This window comes from Staurois parvus, unplaced genomic scaffold (genome assembly GCF_062004578.1).
Source record: "Staurois parvus isolate SC_StPar_1 unplaced genomic scaffold, SC_StPar_1.0 ptg000270l, whole genome shotgun sequence".
NCBI lineage: Eukaryota > Metazoa > Chordata > Amphibia > Anura > Ranidae > Staurois > Staurois parvus.
In genome coordinates, this window is record NW_028318066.1 from 4066740 (window position 1) to 4091248 (window position 24509).

General features: G+C 42.0%; 1 protein-coding gene across 2 annotated transcripts in view; it reads left to right on the plus strand.

The window, feature by feature from the left end:
- PAK2 (p21 (RAC1) activated kinase 2) overlaps nucleotides 1-13939 on the plus strand; it is a 119407-nt gene extending 105468 nt beyond the window's left edge. For both annotated transcript variants that reach the window (XM_089681570.1, XM_089681569.1), the window contains exons 14-15: nucleotides 5747-5884; nucleotides 7850-13939. In XM_089681570.1, the coding sequence (XP_089537696.1) occupies nucleotides 5747-5884; nucleotides 7850-7936 (225 nt within the window). In that variant the 3' untranslated portion in view covers nucleotides 7937-13939. The remainder of the gene's footprint in view (nucleotides 1-5746; nucleotides 5885-7849) is intronic.
- The last annotated feature ends 10570 nt before the right edge of the window (nucleotides 13940-24509 follow it).

Genomic DNA, 24509 nt, shown 5'->3' on the forward strand with positions numbered 1-24509 from the left:
CCTTAGCAGGATTAGAGGATAAGATTGCAGGGATGTTTGCCTCTGTTCCACAAGGGGCTAAGAAGTGGGAGAGGGCCTGTCACTAGAGCCACCAATCCTGGAGCAGGAATGGGTGGAACCTGAGGATGAGGAACTGGAGGAAGGTCAGGCAGGGGTTTTATTGAAGCCTGTTCACAGTCCCAAAGCCAAATGGGGATGTAAGACTCATTTTGGACCTAAAGGGCTGAATCAGTTTCTAAATGTCCAGTCGTATGGAATCGGTTTGGTCAGTAGTGGCCTCTTTTTACAGGAAGGAGATTTTTTTAGCGTCCATAGACATCAAGGACGCATACCTACATGCTCAGAATTCAGGGGGTGTAGTATCTGGTATTGGTTATTTAGACTATTTGTTGCTCAGAGGTCGGTCGGTGCCAGGTCTGAAGCAGGATGTGGTCCTTACGATGCAGAATCTGGAACAGCTGGGTTGGGTGCTCAGCTTCTAGATGTTGGCCCTGGAGCCCGTGCACAGCCTGGAGTATTTGGGACGGTACTAGACACGGTTCAGACAAAGCTATTTCTGTCTCCAGGAAAACATTGCGCCCTGAGGAACTAGGTTTTCAGCCTAAAAGCCAGGAGGAATCCTTCAGTTCGCCTCTGTATGAGGTTGCTGGAGGAGATAGTGTTCTCATTCAAGGCTGTTCCCTATGCCCAATTCCGCTCCAAACCGCTGCAAAGGAACATTCTGACTATTTGGAACACAAAGGTTCCGGCCCTGGATTACTGTATGTCTTTGTCTCCAGAGATACTGTAAAGTATATTTCACAGAGATTATATTCTTCCCTGGGCAGAGAGATATGTTCCAAGTTTGTCAGCAGTGTTCATTCCGGAGGTGGAAAATTGGCAGGCAGATTATCTTCCAAGGGAATGGGCTTTGCATCCCAAGGTTTGCAGGGGAATCTGCCAGCGATTGGGTTGCCCGGACATAGATCTATTGGTATACAGGTTAAACAATGTTGGTCTTTTTGTGTTCAGTGTAAGGGACCCTCGCATGGCAGGGGTAGATGCCTTTCCTCCGATTCAGCTTCTGCCACATCTCTTACGCAGCATTTGGGAGGTGTCCATTCCGGTGATACTGATTGCTCTGGCATGGCCCAGGAGGGCCTGGTACGCAGACATGGTGAAGATGGCAGTAGATGGGCTGTGGTCCCTGCCATGTTGGCCAGACTTGCCGTCTCAAGGTCCTTTACGGTCGCTAAATTTGACGGCATGGCTATTTGAAACCCAGATCCTAAAGGATAGGGGAGTATCAGATTCTGTCATCCCCATCATGTTGGGTGCTAGAAATGTAGTCTCTAGGAACATTTATTACAGGTCTTGGAGGGCTTACATTTCCTGCTGTAAGGTCTGGAAATGGCACCCATGAAAGTATGTGATTGGTAGGATTCTGTTGTTTCTTCAAACAGGGTTTAGCTGTGTTTTCCCAGAGGCCCATTGTGTCTCACTCTTTAGTTTGCACTTTTTTACAGGGAGTAATGCATATTGCGCCTCCTGTCAGGTTGCCTTAGTGTCCTTGGGACCTCAACTTTTGCAAAAACCACCATTTTGAGCCTGTTAGAGAGATTCCACTGGTCCTGTTGAATAGTAAGGTGTTGTTTCTAGTGGCAATCACTTCTGCAAGAAGGGTGTCAGCTGACAGATCTTCCTTGCAGAGAACCATTTCTGGTTTCGCATCATAAGGTGGTGTTGCGATCTCAACCGACCTTCTTCTTTTTTTTTTTTTTTTTTTTTAACCAAACATGGTTTCTAGTTTTCATCTCACTCAGCACATCGTTCTGCCTTCATCCTTTCCTAGGCCTCAGTCAGCTAGAGGGAGATCTCTGCATACCTTGGATATGGTACATGCTGTAAGGGTCTCCTTGCAGGTGACAGCACAGGTCAGGAGGTCAGATGCTCTGTGCTGCCAGAGGGGCCTAGGAAGGGGCAGGTGGCATCCAAGGCGACTATTTCACATTGGATCCGCCAATTGATCATTTAAGTTTATAGTATGAATCGTAAGGTCCCACCCTTTCAGATGAAGGCACACTCTACCAGGAGTGTGGTGGCATCTTGGACAATCCGCCATGAGGCGTTAGTGGCTCAGGTTTGCAAGGCCACTACATGGTCTTCGGTTCACAAGTGCACAAGGTTCTACCAGGTGAATGTCAGAGCCACAGAGGATTCTGCTTTTGGCCGCAGTGTTTTACAGACAGCTGAGTAGGTCCTGAGGGATTATTGACGGTGGCTATCATGGTGTCGCCCTCCCCTCAAATTTCTTTATTGCTTTGGTACATCCGACATAGTCATGAATAGCCTGTTTTGTGTCTTGTGATGTACAATAAAGAAAACTGGATTTTTTCTACATACTTACCTGTAAAAATCCATTTCTTGGAGTACATTATGGGACACAGAGGTCCTGCCAATCTTTCTGGAATTTCATTGCTTGCTACAAAAACTGAAGTACTTCCTGTGTAGGAGGGGTTATATAGGTGAGGACCTCCTCTCTGATTGGTCGGCCAGTGTCCATCCACCTATAAGTGGCATATAACCCACATAGTTATGAATAGCCTGCTCTGTGTCCCGTGATGTATTCCAAGAAATGGATTTTACACGTAAGTATGTAGAAAAAATCCAGTTTTCTAGAGCTTGGTTTTCCTTGGTGATTATTGTAATAAGACAAAGTACAAATTCTGCTGTGGTCCATTGCACTAAATGGGATCATCTGTATTAAATCTTGAGCTGTTGTGAATAGATTTGTTTGTACAAGAAGTTTAAGGGCAGGGTGGTTGAGCTGTAGAGATGTTGGTTCTCCTGTGGTGGCCTTGGTTCAGCATGGATAATACTGCAGTGAAGAACATTACTATACTGATATATCATCACTATGTGCTCTCCTAATTTTAGTGTGTTCTGTGTTGTATTGATATAATTGGACAATGGAATCAATTTTAAAGTCCAAGTTGTCTGTACCTAAAACAAACATATTCCATAATACCTTAACAAGTACATAATTGTGATATTGTAAATAGAATATGCTTCCTAGTCTCATCCTCCTTGTTACATTTGATATCTATTGGGGCTTTGTCCTTGAGTCTTAACAGTACACTGTCCAGGTTCAAAACAGGCACGAAACACAGCTCAACAACAAAAACAAAGAGGATGCTAGTGTAGTGCATTATCCACAGCACTTTATTAAGCGATAAAAGAATACGTGTAATGCTCACAAGGGATGATGGCATAACATAGGACACAGAATCCAGAAGTCCACTCTTCAACCTCAACAAAATGTACGGATGACAATCCCAGCTGACGCAGTTTGGGGGACTGGCCCCCTCCTCAGAGCAGTGGCTCATGAAACACCGCTCCAGTGTGTCTGCTTTATCCTCTTTTCTGTATAATATAGCAGGTATGATACTTGTTGGGATTTTATGGATAATGTACAGACATCTTGAATTTTGTATTTCAATGATTTTATTAGTTTATAAACATTTAAAAAAAAAAAAACAGGAGCAACATGACACTCTCACGCAGGGGCCATCAATTGCACATAAAAAAATAAACAGTGCTCTAACACCAACAAAGCAAAAAGTGCGACCACGCAGGGGCTATCAATGGCACATAAATGACAAAAACATTGGTATAACATTGACAATAATTCAAACCTACGGCAGCTATCCACCGCCACACCAAAAACATAGAAAAGGAAGGAGGAGTACAATAGGAAAAAGATGACAAGGCCATGAGCAGGGGTTCGGGAACGCCAATACCGAGCAACATCACAACCCCAGACTAGCTGAGGGGGAGCGTGGAAAGGGCATATTGGAACCACGGCTCCCATATTTTCAAAAACTTCCTTTGGGAATCTTTACAAATACTCGACCTCTGTTCCTTAAGCATCATAGTAGTCATACGGTCCCGCATTCCCTGAAGTGAGACAAACGGGAGCTTCCATGCCTGAGCAATTATTCTAGTGGCCGACAAAAACAAATAGGAAGCAAACTTCTGCTGGTGGGGCAAGAGGCCCAGTATGGGACAATGAAGCAAAGCATACCGAGCATCCCGGTGTATGGGGAGATGGAACAAGTTGAAAAGGAGACCAAACACACGAGATCAAAAACCAATCCGTCTCGGGCATGACCACCAGATATGCAATACATCACCACGATGGCCATAACCTCAAAAGCATCGATCACTGCAGGCAGGGTTTGCCTGGGCCAAACGAGCTGGAACCCAATACCAGCGAAACAATACTTTGTATGCCGCCTCCAGCATGGTCGTATTAAAGGAACATTTAGCTGTAAACAACCAGGCCCCATTCCAGTCCTCCAGAAGTATGCGTCAAGCGTCTGTTCAAAGCTGCATAAAGAAGGGAAACAAGGCCTGGGCATAAATCACAGTAATAAAATAGGTGCTGAATCCCCATGTATGGGATAGTTAAAGTGACAAGTGCAAAACAGTCAATATATGCATAGTGACGAAGGAAATCTGTGGCTGCTGTGATAGTGGAAATGGACAAATATTGCACTAACCAGATAGCGCAAATGAATGCGCATGGAGTATATAAGACCTACTCCTGGTTCTCTTGATGTTTGATACTGCAAAGAATTGATGTCATCAGTACTGCAACCACCAGGTGTCATCCATCCAGACAGAACATCCAGCCTTCAGAAATGCCAATCACAGCCACCAGGGAGGGGGTTATGCACAATGCCCAGCCACAGAAATCACCTTCAAAAAACAGGCTCCCAGGGAATAAAGAGCCCAAGAGAGCCTCCAATAGTGTAGTATGTCTTTATTCCAAAAAATGACAGCATATGAAGGATGAAAACAACTTACATAAAATTCCAATTCCAATATGGCCGCCAGGCATCCCAAAAAACGGCCCTGCGGTATGTGCACATATTCCATATTGGAATTGGGATTTGATGCAAGTTGTTTTCATCCTTCATATGCTGTCATTTTTTTTGGAATAAAGACATACTACACTATTGGAAGCTTTCTCTTGGGCTCTTAATTCCCTGGGAGCCTGTTTTTTTGAAGGTGATCTCTGTGGCTGCGCATTGTGAATGGCCCCCTCCCTGGTGGCTGTGATTGGCATTTTTAAAGGCTGAATGTTCTGTCCGGATGGATGACACCTGGAGGTTGCAGTACTGGTGACATCGATCCTTTGCAGTATCAAACATCCAGAGAACCAGGAGTAGGTCTTATATACTCCATGCGCATTCATCTGCGCTATCTGGTTAGTGCAATATTTGTCCATTTCTACTATCACAGGAGCCACAGATTTCCTTCGTCACTATGCATATATTGACTGTTTTGCACTTGTCACTTTAACTATCCCATACATGGGGATTCAGCACCTATTTTATTACTGTGATTTAAGGTTCATTTATGAAAGTGTGTGTTTTTAGTTCCATTAGCGCTGCATATTATATATTCGCTTTATTCTTTTATGGGTTCTTGAAGTTTACCTGTGTATGCTAGCGGCTATATTTATCATTCACCCAGCGCTCGATTACTTACATTTATTTCTATAATTAGTGGGAGGCTTGCACTACTTCTGACATTTCCTACTGAGATTATTTTTAGAAAGAAAAAGGTCTATCCTGAGAATTTTTTTTTTTTTTTTTTTTATCCTGGTAATGCACCTCAAGTCTCATTTAATAATATAAGGATACATTCAGGAAATAGTCGTTGGTAATATGCCATTACATAGTTTGTTCTTTTTCCTCAGGCTCTGTATTTGATTGCCACCAATGGCACCCCAGAGCTGCAGAATCCTGAAAAGCTGTCTCCAATCTTCCGAGACTTTCTGAACCGCTCTTTGGAGATGGATGTGGAGAAGAGAGGTTCAGCTAGAGAGCTCCTACAGGTGCGTAAACTATCTGTTTTAGTGGTGCACTGAAATAAACATTATGGTGCTGGAACCGAAAATTCAGGATGCACTTAAACAAAACAGAGAAGGCCAGGGATGGAGATGACTCCTTTAGACCCTGGTCTGGGTGTCAGAATGGAGAATGACTCCTTGGACCCTGATCTGAACGTCAGCATGGGGGTGACTTTGAAAGAAAACCGAGGGCTGGGCCCACAGATTCAGGGGGTACACGATGCCACACAAACACAGAGAGCGGTTCTTTTACAACAATTACATTTACTGAACAGTTATAGTGAACAAGTAGTTGAGCATACATAAACAGAATAACAGCGCATAACCATACAGTAAGAATAATACTGTCTAACACTAACCCCGTACTTGCGGACGTTCCCCCAATGTCCAGAAAGCAGCCTGGCTGCGCCTGAATGTTCCTGAGCAAGATATAACGTTGGGGTGCACCCTAAGTATTGCGCAATACTATTTGTAATCCAAAGGAAAGTGGAGTATGTCTCTTGTAGCTTTTTGGTATATCCAAAATGTCACTAAACACGTGTGGTGAGATGTGCTGCGGCAAAGCCGCACTTACAGTTCCTTGGCAGGCTCTTGGTGCTTTTTCCTGATCCACTGATCCACTCCAGATCCGGACCATATAGTCATTTGTTTCCCGGTCTTGTCGCGGTGAATCTTCCCTAGGTGCCGTCGCCAGACTCCACTATGAGCCATAAATCCTCTTCCAGGCTCCACACAGACTCTCCAGACGTCCTCAGCATACACCAGCCAGACACAGAACCCCTCTCACTTCCTGCTCTGCACCGGAACTCCTCCCCTTCTTAGAGAGTTTGTGATGCAGTAAGTAATTTCCTAATTGCAGCCTCAAACCTGCATTTACAGTTCACTATGACCCTTCTGAGGGTCCTACTCGGCCCCTAAATTAGCATTCATTAAACTTTATAAGGTGAATAAGCATTAGTTTTTTGTTTTAGTAAACCTCAACGCAAAATCAGTTCTTGTATTTTGCTGTACTGACCGAAGAGCATATTGCAGTTTAACATTGCACATCAGTATTTATCCACGCCCCACACCCTTACAACTTCTCTGATGGTGGGTGTCAGCATGGGGGTGACTCCTCTGATGGTGGGTGTCAGCATGGGGGTGACTCCTCTGATGGTGGGTGTCAGCATGGGGGTGACTCCTCTGGTGTGGGTGTCGGCAACAGGGATGACTGACTTCCTCTGGTGTGGTGGGTGTGTCAGCAACGGGGATGCCTCCCTCTGGTGTGGTGGGTGTGTCAGCAACGGGGATGGCACAGCACACATAATCCGGATGGGGGTCCGGCACTCCTCCTCCTTCCTCACTCACCAGTCAATGTCCAGGCTGAGCAGCACACTCATCCCTGGCACAGCACGGCCTCCTCCACTGCCTCCGGCTTCCCTTTCAGAGCCTGCAGGCCACCTCCATTGAGCGCTATGACACTATGGAGGCTGCACAGCATCTCCAACCTGACCGCGACAGAAAATAATGAAGAGTACGACTAGGCAGCCATTACTGACGGCAGCCAATTACCAGCCAGCTCATACAGTCTTGGCCAATCCGACGGCGTGGCTCGGGCTGCTTAGAGCATCCAGCCAGTAGGCTGCCAACATTTCTAAAAATTTTTGTTAATAGATCAAAAAATAAATGCAGAGGTGATCAAATTCCACCAAAAGAAAGCTTTATTTATGGGGAAAAAAAACAAATTTCATTTATGTACAGCGTTGCATGACCATGCAATTGTCAAAGTAACGCAGCGCCGTATTGCAAAAAAAATGGCCTGGTCAGGAAGGGGGGAGGTGGGGAATCATCTGGAAGGCAAGTGGTTAAAGAGCCAGGATGCACGGCATTAAGGGGTTAAACAGTGCTGGTTTTATCTCAGTTAGGGAAGGTAAAATGTGAATAACTTTTTTTTTTTTTTTCTCGTTACAGCATCCATTCTTGAAACTTGCCAAGCCACTGTCCAGCCTCACACCTCTAATCCTGGCTGCAAAAGATGCCATGAAAGGCAATCGCTAACATCCAGTCAAGCCCTTCCTTTTTATCGCCCTTTGCCTTCTTAACCAACTTAACATTTTTGCAAGTGCCACTCTGGCTCTGCTCACACGCTGCTGAGAGGAGGATGTGTAAAACCAGTGGCCTTCTGTGAAGAGAACAGAAATCAGAGCGTCATATGTTGTCTACTTGCCGTGGCAATGAAAGTACTGAGAAAATATAATGGAGACCCCACGATGTGCATCTTTCTTCCTGGAAGAAACAAATGAAACTGATTTCTGTCTGTGGCCTTTACAACCCCTTGAGTTTCAGGGGGTTACGACTGCATTATGGGAATTACCTTACTTTATATGTCTGCTTTCTTCATTCTGAGGACCCCCGCTCCTGTTTTCTGGCCTTTTCTTGATACTTGAATAACTCTCATGCCAGTGTCAGAGCTCTTCTCTACTCTTTGCTGGCTCTTTATATTCCTCTTGCTGTCTCTGTGCCTGGATCAGGGACAATGTGCCTCTGGACAGCTATTTTGCCACCACGGTGTTCAACCTCTTCCCTGCCACAGCTGTATGTTGCTGTGCCCTGTAGTAGGGAAGACATTAAAATGTCTTACTTGTCTGTCATGTCCATTAAAATATAGGGAAAGGGCTAAGGAAAGTGGGGAAGTAAAGACATTTCTTATTTGTGCCATGCCATTTCAAGACCTACATGCTTCTTCCGCACATTGATGGCCCTTTTGTTGTTAATGTGGACACTTAAATGTAACTTCCAAGTGCTCTTAACATTACATGGGAAGGTGTCCTGTGTATTTACTAAAGAAAATTTAATTTGCATGGCTTTTTTTTTTTTTTGCTCTTAAGGCTTCACACAGTATCACGTCAAGGGAAATAGTGCCAAAGTTAGTTACTATGCAGCATCTGTGTTTTCTTTTTATAATTAATATACATTTTCAAATTTTGGCAAAAACTGCAACAATATGCAAAAAAAAAAGTGCCTAGGACAAATGTCTGTGGGAATCCCAAACAACCAGTACTACTTCAGTACTTGTGGACGCTGATCTTTATTGAAGAAAAAAACAGTTGTTTGGCATGTAGGTAAAGATCAGAATTTCTCTTGATATTTGTTTTTACACATGATTTCAATAGTGCTATTTAGTCTTCGAGTCAGACAAGTGCCAGATGACCTTAACCTCATTACAGTTACCAGAAAATTTCCTTTTAGGGCCTGCCTTGGCCAGAAGGGGTTCTGTGTTTTTGTTTTTTCTTCACTGGACAAAAGGGAATTTTTGTATAATGCTAAATTGGCAAACGGCCTCATTTTCTATCCTGGTCCACAATTTCCTTGCCTTCAAAGAGTTCTGATTTGACCTAGTTGCAAAGTGAGCACAAGGCTGGATGTAGGTCTGTAGACATTTCATGAGATGCCCATATCAAGACTGGAAGATGAAAAGTCGTTATTTGAGCAATAATAACATTGTGCCTTTTACTTAGAATCGGTTACTGAAAAGCTGCAGTGTGTGGCTGGACAAGTTATAGAGTAAAACTCGGATACCTGTCACATCAAGCACAGCATTTTATTTTAAGGAGATGGAAATGTGGTGGGTTTTTTTTTTGTTTTTTTTCCATTCTCAAAAGGTCATAATTTTCTATGAGCAGTGGTTACCTGCCATAAGCCACTTGCAGGCAGACCATTTAGCTGCTGTGTGTGCAGTCCCAGCATTTTAGTGTGTCTGGGAGGCACAAGTGCAGCATACAACCCCGCTGTCTGCAGCCTGTCAATGTCTATGAATGCCAATGTCTATGAACGCCGTACAAAGTGGGTACTGTCTTTTTAGGGTGCTATGCCTCAGATTACCTGTATTCCAGGCATTCATCCCTGAATGTACAAGCCCTAAATGCATGGACACTGCACCTGTGCCTCTTAGTTGCTCAAAAATGGAATATTGCACTGCAGCTAGCTGCCCATGTGCAACCTGCCTTATGGGATTTGGTCTGGCTATAGAATATCAGCTACTGCAGTGTTTTTGTACTTTTGTGTGACGGTTTAGAAGGTTGTCCTATGATTTTGCTGCTGCCAAGACACTGACTTGTTTTCCTAAAGATATTTAGTTTTGCCATTAGATTTTTGCACTGTCTTCTATTCTATCTGCTGCTACTTTTTGCATCTTTATTCTGTTTTTGTTTTTTTTTGTAGGTATAATTCTTAGATGCTTTGGTGTTTTACAGCAAGTGGTTTGAACTATTACATGACAGCTGTCTCCTGACACTGTGATGTGAAGGTTATCTTTTTGTAGTATAGTGACCTGTATTTACAGCACATTGATATTAGGTGGAACTGATCTCTTGGTGTCCGTCACTAGAGGAAGCACAGCTACAAAGAGCAAGCATCATTAATGTGCATTGCCAAATGTAAACACAGCATCGAGTGCTTACATTTGCCTTTACCATAGAGATTAATGGAAACTCTAGATTTTTTTTTTTTTTTCATCCAGCAGCTAAGGTACGCATAGATGGAAACTCTGCCCCCTACTGCAGTGTTTAAACATATACAAATATCCACAGTATTACTTTAGATTACAATAAATATTTATTGTTACAAACCACTTTAGAATGAAATAGGATAGGGAGCTGTGTGGTAACCCATATCAATCAATTAAAAGAACTCTTTCCTTGTTTTCCCTACATCATACAGTTGAAATCTGATGCTAGAAGTACCAGCAAACCATTGCTCCAATGCATACTGTTGTTTAGCGAAGGTCTTGATGAAACTTTTTACTGGCTTAAAATGTACCTGACCTTTTTACACAGCATATGTAGCCATTTTGTGAGATGAATTGGTTATCATGTCATCTTCTTGAAGGGAGGGGGTGTCTATCAATGCCATGTTTGTGAGGCATAATGTAAGCCGAACCAGTACAATGTATATTATTCCTGAATTGATTGATTACATCATCACCACTAATTTCTACAGAAGTCATAGAATGCATTCTAATAAATATGGCTGCCAAGTGCTTTGTGTGTTCAGCAGGCACACTTTAAAGCCTCGTTTAAATAAGAAACCATGTCACTAATAATAAATGCTCACCTCATGGCTTATTTTGCAAAGTGAGTAGAGTAGATTTAGTTTGTAATGTTCCTAAATATCCAGTCTGAGGCTTAAACAGTGCACATATCATCATGGTCACATGCACTACCAGCCTCAGATTACATCTTCCAAGATGTGTTGCACTGGCATTCAGTAATGTGCACGCATGCCCCATTAAACGCTGCATTAGAAAAATTCTGGTGAAATTGAGGGATGATGTACATGCTTGCACTGCCTGCGTCCACAATGTAGTCCACAATGGGAATGCACCAAGGAGGGTGGCAATGCTAGGCATACAGAGACGCCATGGAGGGATAGCCTAGCCACCCTCACAAAGGAAGTGCAAAACCCAAATGTTTGGCGTAAGTGAATCTACAGATCAGAACACTCATGGCTTACATTAGACACACATATAGAAAAGCAAGATAAGGCACTGCAAATGATAGCAATAGCTTGAAACTTCTCCTGGCTGTATATTAATACTCAGAAACCCAGAAGTACAATGAGACTCTATTGCAGTGAGAGGAGCCTGGTTACTTTAATTAATAGTGTGATTATATGGTAATAGGGGTCCAGTCAAGGACTCCAGATCTGGCCATGTAGTTATATGTATATATATATATAGATGGCTTACATTTGCATCAGAGTACTGAATTTTTATCAAAGGTCAATACAGAGCCAGTATATTTACAATGGTGCTCATGAGTGGAAATCAAGGGCTTTCATTGCATTGTTCATGCTATGCAAAGGTTCCTGTTAAATGTTTATATGTCTAAAAGTTGATTTCCTCTTGGGTTTCTATTTTCCAACAGTCTTTAATGCTCAGTGTTTGTAATCATCAGGAACATCAGCAGTCTTTTTTTTTTTTCAGCCTGAAGGTGAAATCATCCTTAAAACCATAGTTCTTTTTCCAGAATATAGGATACAATATCTGAAGACCTCTCTGAACCTCTCAAACATCAGTTGTTTAACTAGGATGCATTGTATGTTATTTTGTGTTGATAAATCCCCGGGCAGCAGTCTGTGGCTACTGCTTAGTATTTAGAAGTCACATTTGACGAATCATACTGTATCAGAGTTAAGTGTGAAGACGGCTGTAATAATTTTTTCAGCATAAAATTTAACTGCTTTGAAATGCATGTAAATAGCTAGGATTTAGCAGATGAATAAGTGAATGTTACATGAGTTTTGTAGGAGAATGCATTAACCCCCTACATAGGGCATTTCTAATATACGATTTCTTTGTGTTGACAAAACCCTGACTCCTTAACGTTCGAGATGTTAAGGGATAGATTATTTTCATACTGAATATATCATTTCTTTTCAAGGATTTGGGAAAATGGCATAGTCTGAACAAGGGGTCTGAAAAGATTAGTAGTATTTGCTTTGTAACAACATTTTTTAAATACTTGCAAATACTATTAGAATGCTGCTGGTCCTTTGGATCCAGCAGCATGGTGGCACAGTCATTTTCCAAGCTGCTCGCCTACCCCTCGCTGGCTCTGACTGCAGTCACACGCCCTTGTCAGGATTCCTGCAGCTACTTGCTGTCAGAGATCTGCCTTGACTTCACATCAAATACAAATCTTAAATGTGGCTGGATATTTTTTTTAAGACCTGAATACATGGTTTATTTCCAAAGAACTTACCCATTCACAGAGCTCTAATTGTTCTAAAATGTTGCAGAATTCTGCACAACTTCTACATTTCTGATAAATTTTGGTTTTGAACGTTAAGCTTAACTAGAGATTTTAATCTCTTGCTGCTCAGTGATTTAAAATGGATCCTCTGTGGGGGGAAATCATTGAGGCAGCCATTGCCGACTTGCTTGTTTTGCATCTCATACTTATTCAATGGCTTCATAACATTTAGTCCCTGAACCAGAACAAGTAGGCAGGTGAAGGCTTTCCTAATCTGTATACATATCCTAGGGGATTTAGTGTTAAGCCAGAGGGTTACCCCAGCAGCCAGGCAACTGGTATTTCCAGGTAAGCAGCAGCAGATCGTCCATTGTTCTCATAACAATTTGTCATTTGTCACTCCATTTGCAGCATGTTGAAATCAGCATATTGCTATTAAGAGATTGCCACCAAGTGGTAAAATTTCTCAGCAGCAAAAGATTAAATTGCCCTTGGTGGCTTGGTGACATATTCATTCACTTTCTGAATATTCCTTTTGTATTCCTTTGCTTATTCAGGCCTTTGAAGTGTCCATTGCATTCTGTGAGAAACAGTTGTTACCATGAGATTGCAATGCTTACCTGTATGTGTGGAATGCTAAAGATATTTGTGTATCCTGTAGGCGCAGCTGTTTTTTACCTGGCAACAAGCAACCTTTGTAACTTTCCATTTAGGTATAATGGACACTTAAAGAACTGCTTCAGTCAAGTTGGATAACAATCTTCTGTCTGTAGATACAGCATTCAGGCACCAGTCATATCTACAGGACAGGTTAATGCTGGATAAATCGGACATACAGCATTAATTAACCTCCATGAGAGAAAGGGCTACAGATTACATGCCTGCAGTAATTTTGGGGCATTGTCTACTTGGCCCAGCAGTAGAGATTTAATGTGTACTAAGTGTATCATTTACAGTGTTAATTATTTCACTGGCCTGCCTTACTGTATCAGATTTCAGAAAGATGGAGGTTTCATTTAAAGCTATGTCCATAGCTGTTCCTTGAACCCCCCCCCCCCTCAAATGAGTTCACTTCAATATGGACCCACTAAGCTGTCACTTTGCTATATTTCCTGGTTTCCTTGCCTCTCTGTAGCCTTTGCATGCTGATGTTTTCATATTTCTGTGGATCTCTTTTCTGGAGTTCTTCCTTTACCTGACTTGTTTAATTTATCCCATCTTTATTTAATTGTTAATTTTTACGGCAATAACTACTGAATCATTTGTGTGCGTCGACCTTGCTTGGAATAAACTTTTTGTTTTATTTTAATAGTGTGATGTATATTTATTTCCCACTGTCCAATTCTGCACTGTTGAATTTAAGGTGAATGTCAGACATAATAAAGATAAAGTTTCACTATTATATCTAGCTCCTGTTTTACACCTTTCTGTTCTGATGCATTGTATTAACCTCCTTGGCGGTATTCCCGAGTGTAGCTCGGGGTAACATTTCAGTACCAAGAGCGGTAACCCCGAGGTACACTCGGGCTTACCATGCGGCACTGCTCCGGCATTTGTTCTTCACTTACCTTACCCTGCGCTCCCACGATGTGTCCCCTGCAGCGTCCCCGGCCATCTCCTTCGGCCGATGCCGGCATCCGGCTTCTGTGTCCTGTCCCTGTGACGTCGGGACGTACGGGCGCCGGCGGTGGCGGGAAATTTAAAAATTTTAAATGTCTTTTTTTTTTTTTTTTTTTTTTTTTTTTTTTTTTTACATAGTAAAACATTGCTGTCTCAACCAATTTCACATACATTTTGTCCCTAGTGCTTTGTCCTGTGCCCCACCTGCATTTTGTCTGTTCTTTCTGCCTGGAAACTGAGAAACGTCCATGGCGTCCAAAAAGCGTCCCTTTTAGGTCAAAAGCGGTTTAGATCAGCTAGAGAACAGCGATGGTAAATCAGAACCACTTGCAGAATTGAGTGATAATGATTTGTGGGGAAATTTGTCATCAGACACTGAAAACGATTTTGCGACTTTGCTCAGCAATGTGCGAACTTATTATGGCGCTATATTTCAAATTTCAGTGTTTTTGGTTTGATTATATTGAATTAAATGTATTATTATATTATTATTTTTTATGATTATTTATTAAATTATAATTTATGATTTTGTGTTTCAAATTTTATCATACCCGGGATGTTTACTAGACTCTTGTTCGGACAGATTTCAGTGAGTTATTCCTAAATATTACAGCCTACAATAAAAAAAACTACATATTTCCATGCAAAATAATGGTACCGCTTTCAGCACCAAAAATCTGAAATAATCATACCGCCAGGGAGGTTAAAGTAGAAGTATAGGCAAAATGTTTTTCATTTTGGATACAATAAGGGAGTGTTAAAACCTCTGTCAGATTTTTTTTTTTTCCATGTGTGTCCCATTATGGAAATATACCTTCACTTCTTGTCACATAGCCAAAACAGGAAGTGAGAGGAAATCCCTAAAAATTAAGGGAATCCCTTGGGGACCCCCAGTTCACCAGAACTAGTTCCTCCATTGGAAGATTTTCCCTCTTTTCTGGGGACAACCCCAAATTTGTGATTTTTCTTTCTTTTCCATGATAATGGTAAAGAGGACAAATGGCGAATCTCCCTAATGGGGGGGGCACAGACTGCAGTAAAAACTTCATAGGTGTTCTAATCCTTCCCCACTAACAAAAAGTTTTGCCTTTTGGTTATACTTTAATGCGCACGAGTTAACACATACTGTGTAAATGTCTATTTATTTGAGCACACCAGTGCAAACAAAATTTACATTTACAATTTTTGGCAGCTTGCTGTGCAGCAGTGTGTTATGTACAAGTGTATTTTATGTGATAGACCAACACAAAGTGGCACATAATTGTGAAGTGGAAGGAAAATGATAAATGGTCTTCAAACTTTTTTACAAAAATCTGAAAAGTGTGGCTTGCATTTGTATTCAGCCCCCTTTACTCTGATACCCCTAACTAAAATCTAAAGGAACCATTGCCTTCAGAAGTCACCTAATTAGTACATAGAGTCCACCTGCGGGTAATTTAATCTCAGTATAAATACAGCTGTTCTGTGAAGCCCTCAGAGGTTTGTTAGAGAACAATAGTGAACAAACAGCATCATGAAGGCCAAGGAACATACCAGACAGGTCAGGGATAAAGTTGTGGAGGAGTTTAAAGCAGGGGTAGATTAAAAAAAAATATCCAGAACATCTCACGGAACACTGTTCAATCCATCATCCAAAAATGTAAAGAGTATGGCACAAGTGCAAACCTACCAAGACATGGCCGTCCTTGGAGAACATTAATCCGAGAAGCAGCTAAGAGACCCATGGTAAATCGGGAGGAGCTGCAGAGATCCACAACTCAGATGGGAGAATCTGTCCACAGGACAACTATTAGTCGTGCACTCCACAAATCTGACCTTTTATGGAAGAGTGGCAAGAAGAAAGCCATTGTTGAAAGAAAGCCATAAGAAGTCCCATTTTCAGTTTGCGAGAAGCCATGTGGGGGACACAGCAAACGTGGAGGAAGCTGCACTGGTCAGATGAGAACAAAACTCAACTTTTTGGCCTAAAAGTAAAATGCTATATGTGTGGTGGAAAACTAACACTGCATGTCACCCTGAACACACCATCCCCACTGTAAAATGTGGTGGCAGCATTATGTTGTAGGGATGGTTTTCTTCAGCAGGGACAAGGAAGCTGGTCAGAGTTGGAGAAGATGGATGGAACCAAATACAGGGCAATCTTAGAAGAAAACCTGTTCGAGTCTGCAAACAACTTGAGACTGGGACAGAGGCTTACCTTCCAGCAGGACAACGACCCTAAACATACAGCCAGAGCTACAATGGAATCAAAGCATATTCATGTGTTAGAATGGTCCAGTCAAAGGCCAGACCTTAATCCAACTGGGAATCTGTGGTGAGACTTGAAAATTCCTGTTCACAGACCCTCTCCATCCAATCTGACAGAGCTTGAGCTATTTTGCAAAGAAGGATGTGCAAAAATGTCCCTCTCTAGATGTGGAAAGCCGGTAGAGACATCCCCAAAAAGACTTGCAGCTGTAATTACAGCAAAAGGTGGTTTTACAAAGTATTGGCTCAGGGTGGCTGAATACAAATGTATGCCACACTTTTCACATATTTATTTGTAAAAAAGTTTGAAAACCTTTTCTCACTTTCCTTCCACTTCACAATTATGTGTCACTTTGTTTCAGTCTATCTCATAAAATCCCAATAAAATACATTTAGGTTTTTTGGTTGTAACATGACAAAATGTGGAACATTTCAAGGGGTATGAGTACTTTTTTAAGGCACTGTATTTATGCAGAATTAATTCAACTGTATAAAATCAATTGTACGTTTATAAACCATGCAACTTTTATACAAACCTCTTCCACAAGGGAAGAAATGTGACAGTAAATCTTCAATGAGGTGCCTGTGTGTTACACCTTTCAGGATGAACACCATTGGTATAATGCACTGACCACTTGTTACCCTATGTTGTTCGCCCATTTTGTAACATGGCTGAAAGGCACAGGAAAGCCCTTGGTTCCTACGATCTTGATAACACTCATTAAAGGAGGGTCCCATATAAAGAAAGGAGAAAAAGCTTATAGTATAAACAACTTCTTTATTAAAAGGTCACACTATTAACAATTTAGAGTGCTCAGCCCAGCACTAAGGATCTGACAGCTATGACATGAATCAATCGCTTCATGCTCCGCGTGCCATCTCTTTTTCTGATATCACAGTACTCAAGTTCCGCCCAGCACCTTTCATCTATGCAACTGCTGATAATACTACTATAGATGAAACCCACTGAGCGGGACTTGAGTACTATCAGCCAGCACACTGAGTGGAGGCACATTTTGGGATAGCCGCACTGGGTAGGATGGCTGTGCGGTTGAAGTTAATACAAAGAAATGGCTGTCAAGAGCTCTCTATGCCCCCCCTTTCCTGCCAGATCCACAATTCATGAAAGTCAGTGATATGGTGGCTGCATTAGTTTTCTTTTAGGCTTTCTTTTATTTTCACCTGGTGATCTGGCTGGTAAGTCTATTTTTCAACATAACCAGCTTTCCTGCAGAAGTATCAGTTGGAGGGTTAAGGCACACTATTTACTACTGACGGGTGCTAACAGTGTTCAGCTTTTATTAATTTATGTAAAACCTTTACCCCAAATGGAACAAAATTGTTGTAATGTTTTAAAAAGACTTTGGCTTCAATTTGTTTAGTGTTTTTAAAGCTACTAGCACATCTAACATATCCTTCCCCCAAATGGACAGTACTGCTGTCCAAAGCTGGCTCTGTGCTTATTCATCCAGAGTGGGGGCACTCTTAATACAGGAGGTGTTAGTAGCCAGATCACCAGGTGAAAACAAAGGGAAAAAGTGTTACAAAAAAAAAAAAGAAAACTAATGCAGAAACCATATCTAAGGATTTGTAAGCTGGAACACATTACATTATTGGTTTTGTGCTTAATACCACTTTAAGAGCAGCTCTGAGCTGGTATAAGGAGGTGCAGCAGTACTCGGTGGGGCATGTCTTTGGTGCTGGGAAGCTGTCATAAATGTGACAATTTCCCTCACACAGTATTGTATGCCCAATACCATTCAGCTGGGAGATTCCTTGTCCCAAAGCTAAATGTAAACAGGGATAGTGATGTTACCCAAATGGCAATGCCCATATTTGGGAATTGATTTTGCCACTGGGTGGATGGAGCCTGACGAGGAATTGAGATGCTAGTTCTACATTAGGTCCACCTGGCTCTTGATTGACAGCACATGGCAGTGAGTGGCTTTGAAAGCTGGCAAACTGAATATTGGCCACGGACCTGATGGAGAACTAGTCTTATATATATATATATATACACACAGATACTATATTGTCAAATGTATTGGTACACCCCTCCAAATCATTGGATTCAGGTGTATAAAATCAAGCACCAAGGCATGCAGACTGCTTCTACAAACATTTGTGAAAGAATGGGTCACTCTCAGGAGCTCAGTGAATTCAAGCTTGGCACCGTGATAGGCTGCCACCTGTGCAATAAGTCCATCGGTGAAATTTCCTTGCTACTAAATATTCCATGGTCAACTGTTTGTGGTATTATAACAAAGTGGAAGCATCTGAGAACAACAGCAATGACAGAGTGGGGTCAGCGCATGCTAAAGAGCACAGTGCACAGAAGTCACCAACTGTCTGCAGAGTCAATAGCTTAAGACTTCCAAATTTCAGATTGTCACAGCAGTGTGTAGAGAGCTTCATGGAATGTGTTTCCATGGTCGAGCAGCTGCATCCAAGTCTTACATCACCTGTGTGGTGGAAAACTAACACTCCACATTACCCTGAACACACCACTGCTGTCATATGTTATAAATTTGTCAATTTAATATTTTTTCCCAGTGATTGAGACAAATTCTGACAACATCCTATTTTTATTCTTCGTTATTCTACGTGCTCTGCATCTTTTGCATTTATAAACTCCTTTTCTATCTAGAAAGGTTACCTGTTTTCTGGGAGGATGTATTACATATTTTGCTACCATATTCCTAAGCCCCAGAGCTCTCTTCTATATAAACAGGGTATTTTGGTAAGCTCTTTTTTAATTAAACTTTTCAGATATTTATTTGTGAAAAAAAAATACTTTAAGCGATACACCTTGTACTAATCTGACTTTAGTAAAGAGGCTTCTTACTAGTTGTCATAGATTCTGCATGTATATAAACACACTGGGGTAGATTTACTAAAACTGGAGCACTCAGATGCACTCTAGTGTGGTTGTGCATGGCAGCCAATCAGCTTCTAACTTCAGCTGGTTCAATTAAGCTTTAACAATAAAATCTGGAAGCTGATTGGATTCTATGCAGATTCACACCAGATTTTGCACTTCAGTTTTAGTAAATACCCCCCCCCCCCCCGCTGTTATTCCAGAATCCATGACTATACTGCACAAGACTTCTATGTTAGGAAAAATATTATATTTACCCATTGCTGTGTCTGTAATAGGTGTCTAGTTCTATGTATGTATTTAGAGAAGTCAGCAATTTCCTAGCCACTGGCCAGTGTCTTCTGCTGTCAGACAACGTAAGTATTTTACCTAATTTTATCAGTATTAAATGTTGCATAATTTGATTAGAGAATCTTCTGGGGTCTATCTATTATTGCTTTCACACAATATTCAAACAACTGTTACCCAAGGATTCAGACTTTTTTTTAACTGCACCTATTTAAATCAAGACTGTTTGCCTTGTCTTTGCGCTGTAGTTGCGTTGGGCAATGCCACCCAATGCACCTCTATGCCTGTGCTGTGACTCAGCCGTTAGGGACCATGCTTAGATCTACATTATGGATAGTCATTATTTATTGTGTCTGTAACAAAGCACAAAAAGTAACAATGGGATTGATTTACTAAAATTGGAGTGTGCAAAATCTGGTGCAGCTGTGCATGGTAGCTAATCAGCTCCTAAGGCTGGCCATACACTATACAATTTTCTGTTCAATTTCTACCCAATTTCCTTTAGATTTACCTTCAACTATGTAGTGCAAGGTCCTGCCTAATTAGATACAATTGAAAGTATTGTTTAGGTTTGACCTCATATTATATGGTTTTTGCTAAATCTAAAGCAATTTTCTAAAGAAAATTGTATAATGTATAGCCAGCCTTACTTCAACTTGTTCAAGTAAGCTTTGACAATAAAACCCGGAAGCTGATTGGTTTCTGTGCAGAGCTGCACCAGATTTTACATTCTCCAGTTTTAGTAAATCAGCTTTAATGAGTCAGGCTCTGAGTGAAAATCTTCCTTGATAGATAACCATGCAGGGTTTCCCATCTCTGTGATATCTGTTATGGATACGCAGAGGTGGTTTCAAAGGAACTGACCACATCATTTTGCCTCGGAGTTGCCAAAACGTTTGGTAAAACCATGGCACACATATCTTGGCACTATTCTCTTCCAATAAACCAATGTGGCATTTTATTTGGCTGGCATTATCAGATTTTGGCTGTAGGTGAAGTTAAACATCAAATATACCATAAATGTGACTACATTTTACAGCTGACTAGATAATGTGGCACTCTGTAGGATAAAGGTCTCTGTGTGCTCATTGGTACATCTGATTTTTAACAACCATAAAGTAAAACAACAGTGCAATTCTATTAATGTCATGCGAAGGAGCACATATGTATGACAGATAAAATACAGAAAGGTTTACCACATATGCACTGCACATTTAAATGAACATCCCTGTATGACTCATGAAAGAGGTCAAATATGCAATGCATGGTTGCTACTCCCCCCCCGTACACTACGTACAACAGTTATAAGAAATGTCCCATGAGCATTTAATGAGATGCCAGCAGCATGAATTTGAGTCCCAACTGTCTTTTTTTTCTAGGCCAGGCCTGAAATGTGAACATAAATTCTTCTTAATCTGCTGTGAGAGCAGCTCATTGTTTTTATAACTGTACTCAACTGGTACAACTTTGAACACCTTTTGATTTCATGTACTTGGAATGTGCTTAGCTAAATAATTCATTTGGGCTTAAAATTGTATTTCCACTTTGCAGTCAGATTTTAGAAACCCCTAATATACATTTGGTATGCGTCTCCATTCAAATTCCAAACCTAAAAATAATTTAAAAAAATATATTTTTAGCTGTTTGTTTTGGACAGGGTTATACATAGGCCCCTACAACCAGCTTCCGACTAGATGGCAATGAACAGACAGGCTACAGAAGTAGGGGGTGTTATTTTTTTAGTGCATTAATATACAATGGACCAGCCGGGCTGGGACATCTTTAACCCTTTGTTTGGACAGGCAGCCCTGCTCATTTAATGTACAAATGATAATGAAATCTGCCAGCACAGTACAGGCAGGGTTAATTATGGCAAACACAAACTTCCAGCCCTCTCATAAACAGGGAGCACTAAGTAGGATTTTTCAGTCCATTATATTCTCTGACAGTGCACACCACAGCTCACATTTTATGGCATATTCATAAAATGCAGGTCATGGTGTAGAGCCTGTGAAGCCCCATGGAGTTCCCTCTGATCAATGCAACAGAGAGTTCTCTGTGATTGGAGCAGAGCTGATAATGTGACTTTGACAGGTCATGGGGCCAGGCTCTCCTCCAGGCTTTTTTCTTTGTTCAGCTACGAAGGAAATGCTGGATATGGTTCACGGTAAATGGCTGGTCTAGAACCAGCTGGTAACTATACATAATAATAAACCTGATACGTACACAGAGGCTCAAAACAGGTGAAAATTGAGTCATGATTAGTGTCCATTAATTACAAAGTGACAGCAAAGAAAGCTGTGTATCACCAAATAGAGAACAATTTGCAAAAGACCTAAGTGTGCAGTGTTTGTGTGCAATATATCTCCTCCTCACTATATGATTTAACCCAGGGGTCCTCAAACTGTGGCCTGTAGCCCACATATGGCCCGCCAAAGACATTTACCCGTATCGCTGTGCCAGCCGGAAAAAAAACCTGGCGCCGGGCCAGCAAATAGCTAGGCTGCTCGCTACACAACGAGCAGTGGCCTGGAAGCCCATGATTTTACCCGCTGCAGCCAGAGGAGCAACAGGAGAGCAAACCAGGCACAGTGCATTACAGAATACAATGCATTGTGCTGTGAATACAGTTCATTGTGCTGTCCAGTGCGATACAGTGTACAGTGCATTTTGGTGTCAAGTGCATTACAGAGTACAGTGCATTGCGGTGTCCAGTGCATTACAGTACAGTGCATTGCGGTCTCCAGTGCATTACTGTACAGTGCATTGTGGTGTCCAGTGCGCTACAGTGTACAGTGCATTGCGGTGTCCAGTGCGCTACAGTGTCCAGTGCATTACAGAGCACAGTGCATTGCGGTGTCCACTGCGTTACAGAGTGCAGTGCAGTGCATTGCGGTGTCCAGTGCGATAGAGTACAGTGCATTGTGGTGTGCAGTGCACTACAGTGTACAGTGCATTGCGGTGTCCAGTGCTTTACAGTGTACAGTGCATTGCGGTGTCCAGCGCGTTAGTGTACAGTGCATTGCGGTGTCCAGTGCGCTACAGTGTCCAGTGCGTTACAGAGCACAGTGCATTGCGGTGTCCACTGCGTTACAGAGTGCAGTGCATTGCGGTGTCCAGTGCGATACAGAGTACAGTGCACTGTGGTGTGCAGTGCTTTACAGTGTACAGTGCATTGTGGTGTCCAGTGCTGTACAGTGCATTGCGGCATGCAGTGCGTTAGAGTACATTGCGGTGTGCAGTGTGTTACAGAGTACAGTGAATTGCGGCATGCAGTGTGTTACAGTGTACAATGCATTGCGGTGTGCAGTGCGTTACAGAGTACAGTGCATTGCAGTGTGCAGTGCGTTACAGAGTGCAGTGCATTTTAAATATTGTATTGTTTTTTTCCCTGTTGTTCACATATTTGTTCTACCAAGCAAGCGCTCTCCTCTAATATAGGTTTTGGGCATAAGGTGCTACAAGTGGCTCTCTGAGTCTGTTGAGCCTTTCTTTAGCATTTTGTCATGTGGAACGGTTCACCTTTGCTGTGCTACCCACCACTTACGTACTGTAAAACTACGCAAATAGAATTTTTGACTTACCAGTAAATTCAGTTTCTTGAAGTACCATACAGAATATGTGCCCCCCCCCCCCCTAGTTCTTATGATCTCCCTTTTGTTACTACAAACCTAAGGCTAGATGGGAAGAAGAAGCCAGTGCCCGTGTCCAATCAGCTGAGGGTATGTCTGCCTATTTAATGTTCCCCTTATCTCTTCCTTAAACACTGCACTGATCAATGGCACAACTATCAGCCGTTCCACATGGCAGGGTGCTAGGGGTAACCCTGGACTCTGAACTGTCCTTTTGTGGCTACATCCAATCACTGTCCAAATCATGCTGCTTGACCACCGCAACATCTCCAGAATTCTTCCCTTAACCAACGACACCACAAAGCTTCTAATTCACTCCCTGGTCATCTCTACTGCAACTGCCCTCCTCATTGGCTAACCTTTACATAGGCTATCCCCCCTGCAGTCTATTATGAATACTGCTGCTAGACTCATCCTCCTTACCAACCGTTCAATGTCTGCTACCCCTCTCTGCTAATCCCTCCACTGTCTTCCACTTAGCCAACAAATAAAATTCAAAATACTAACAACAACTTACAAGACCATCTTCAACTCTGCCCCCAGCTACATCACCAACTTAGTCTCAAAATACCAACGAAACCGCTCTCTTCTTTCCTCCCAAGACCTCCTGCTTTCTAGCTCCCTTGTTACCAACTCCCATGCTCACCTCCAGGACTTCACCCGAGCTTCTCCCATCCTATGGAACTCCTTACCCCAGTCTGTCTGACTATCTCCTAATCTATCCATCTTTAGACAGTCCCTGAATACCCTTCACTTGGAAGAAGCCTATCCTGTTTCAAACTAATACACTGTGTTTTTACTTTCTCCATCAGCTCCTCCCTCACAGTTATTACCTTTTTGTATCCCTTGAGCCTTCCTCTTAGATTGTAAGCGCTAATAAGCAGGGCCCTCTGATTCCTCCTATATTAAATTGTGTTGTAACTACTTATACTGTCTGCCCTCATTCTGTAAAGAGCTGTGTAAACTGTTGGTGCTATATAAATTCTGTATAAAAGTAATAATAATGATGAAAGTGCAAAAAGAACCTTCAAAAGGCAAAAACTGTTTGATAATCACATTTTCTTGAGTTCCATAGTGCAGAAGGTGATGTCATCCTCCTGCAACCAACATCCAGATTGCAGAGATGATGATCTTGCACTGTGCTGTCTTCTCAGGAGATGTGGACTAAAAAAAACCATGGTTAACCATGCTTTTACCATCCCAACTGCTGCCCA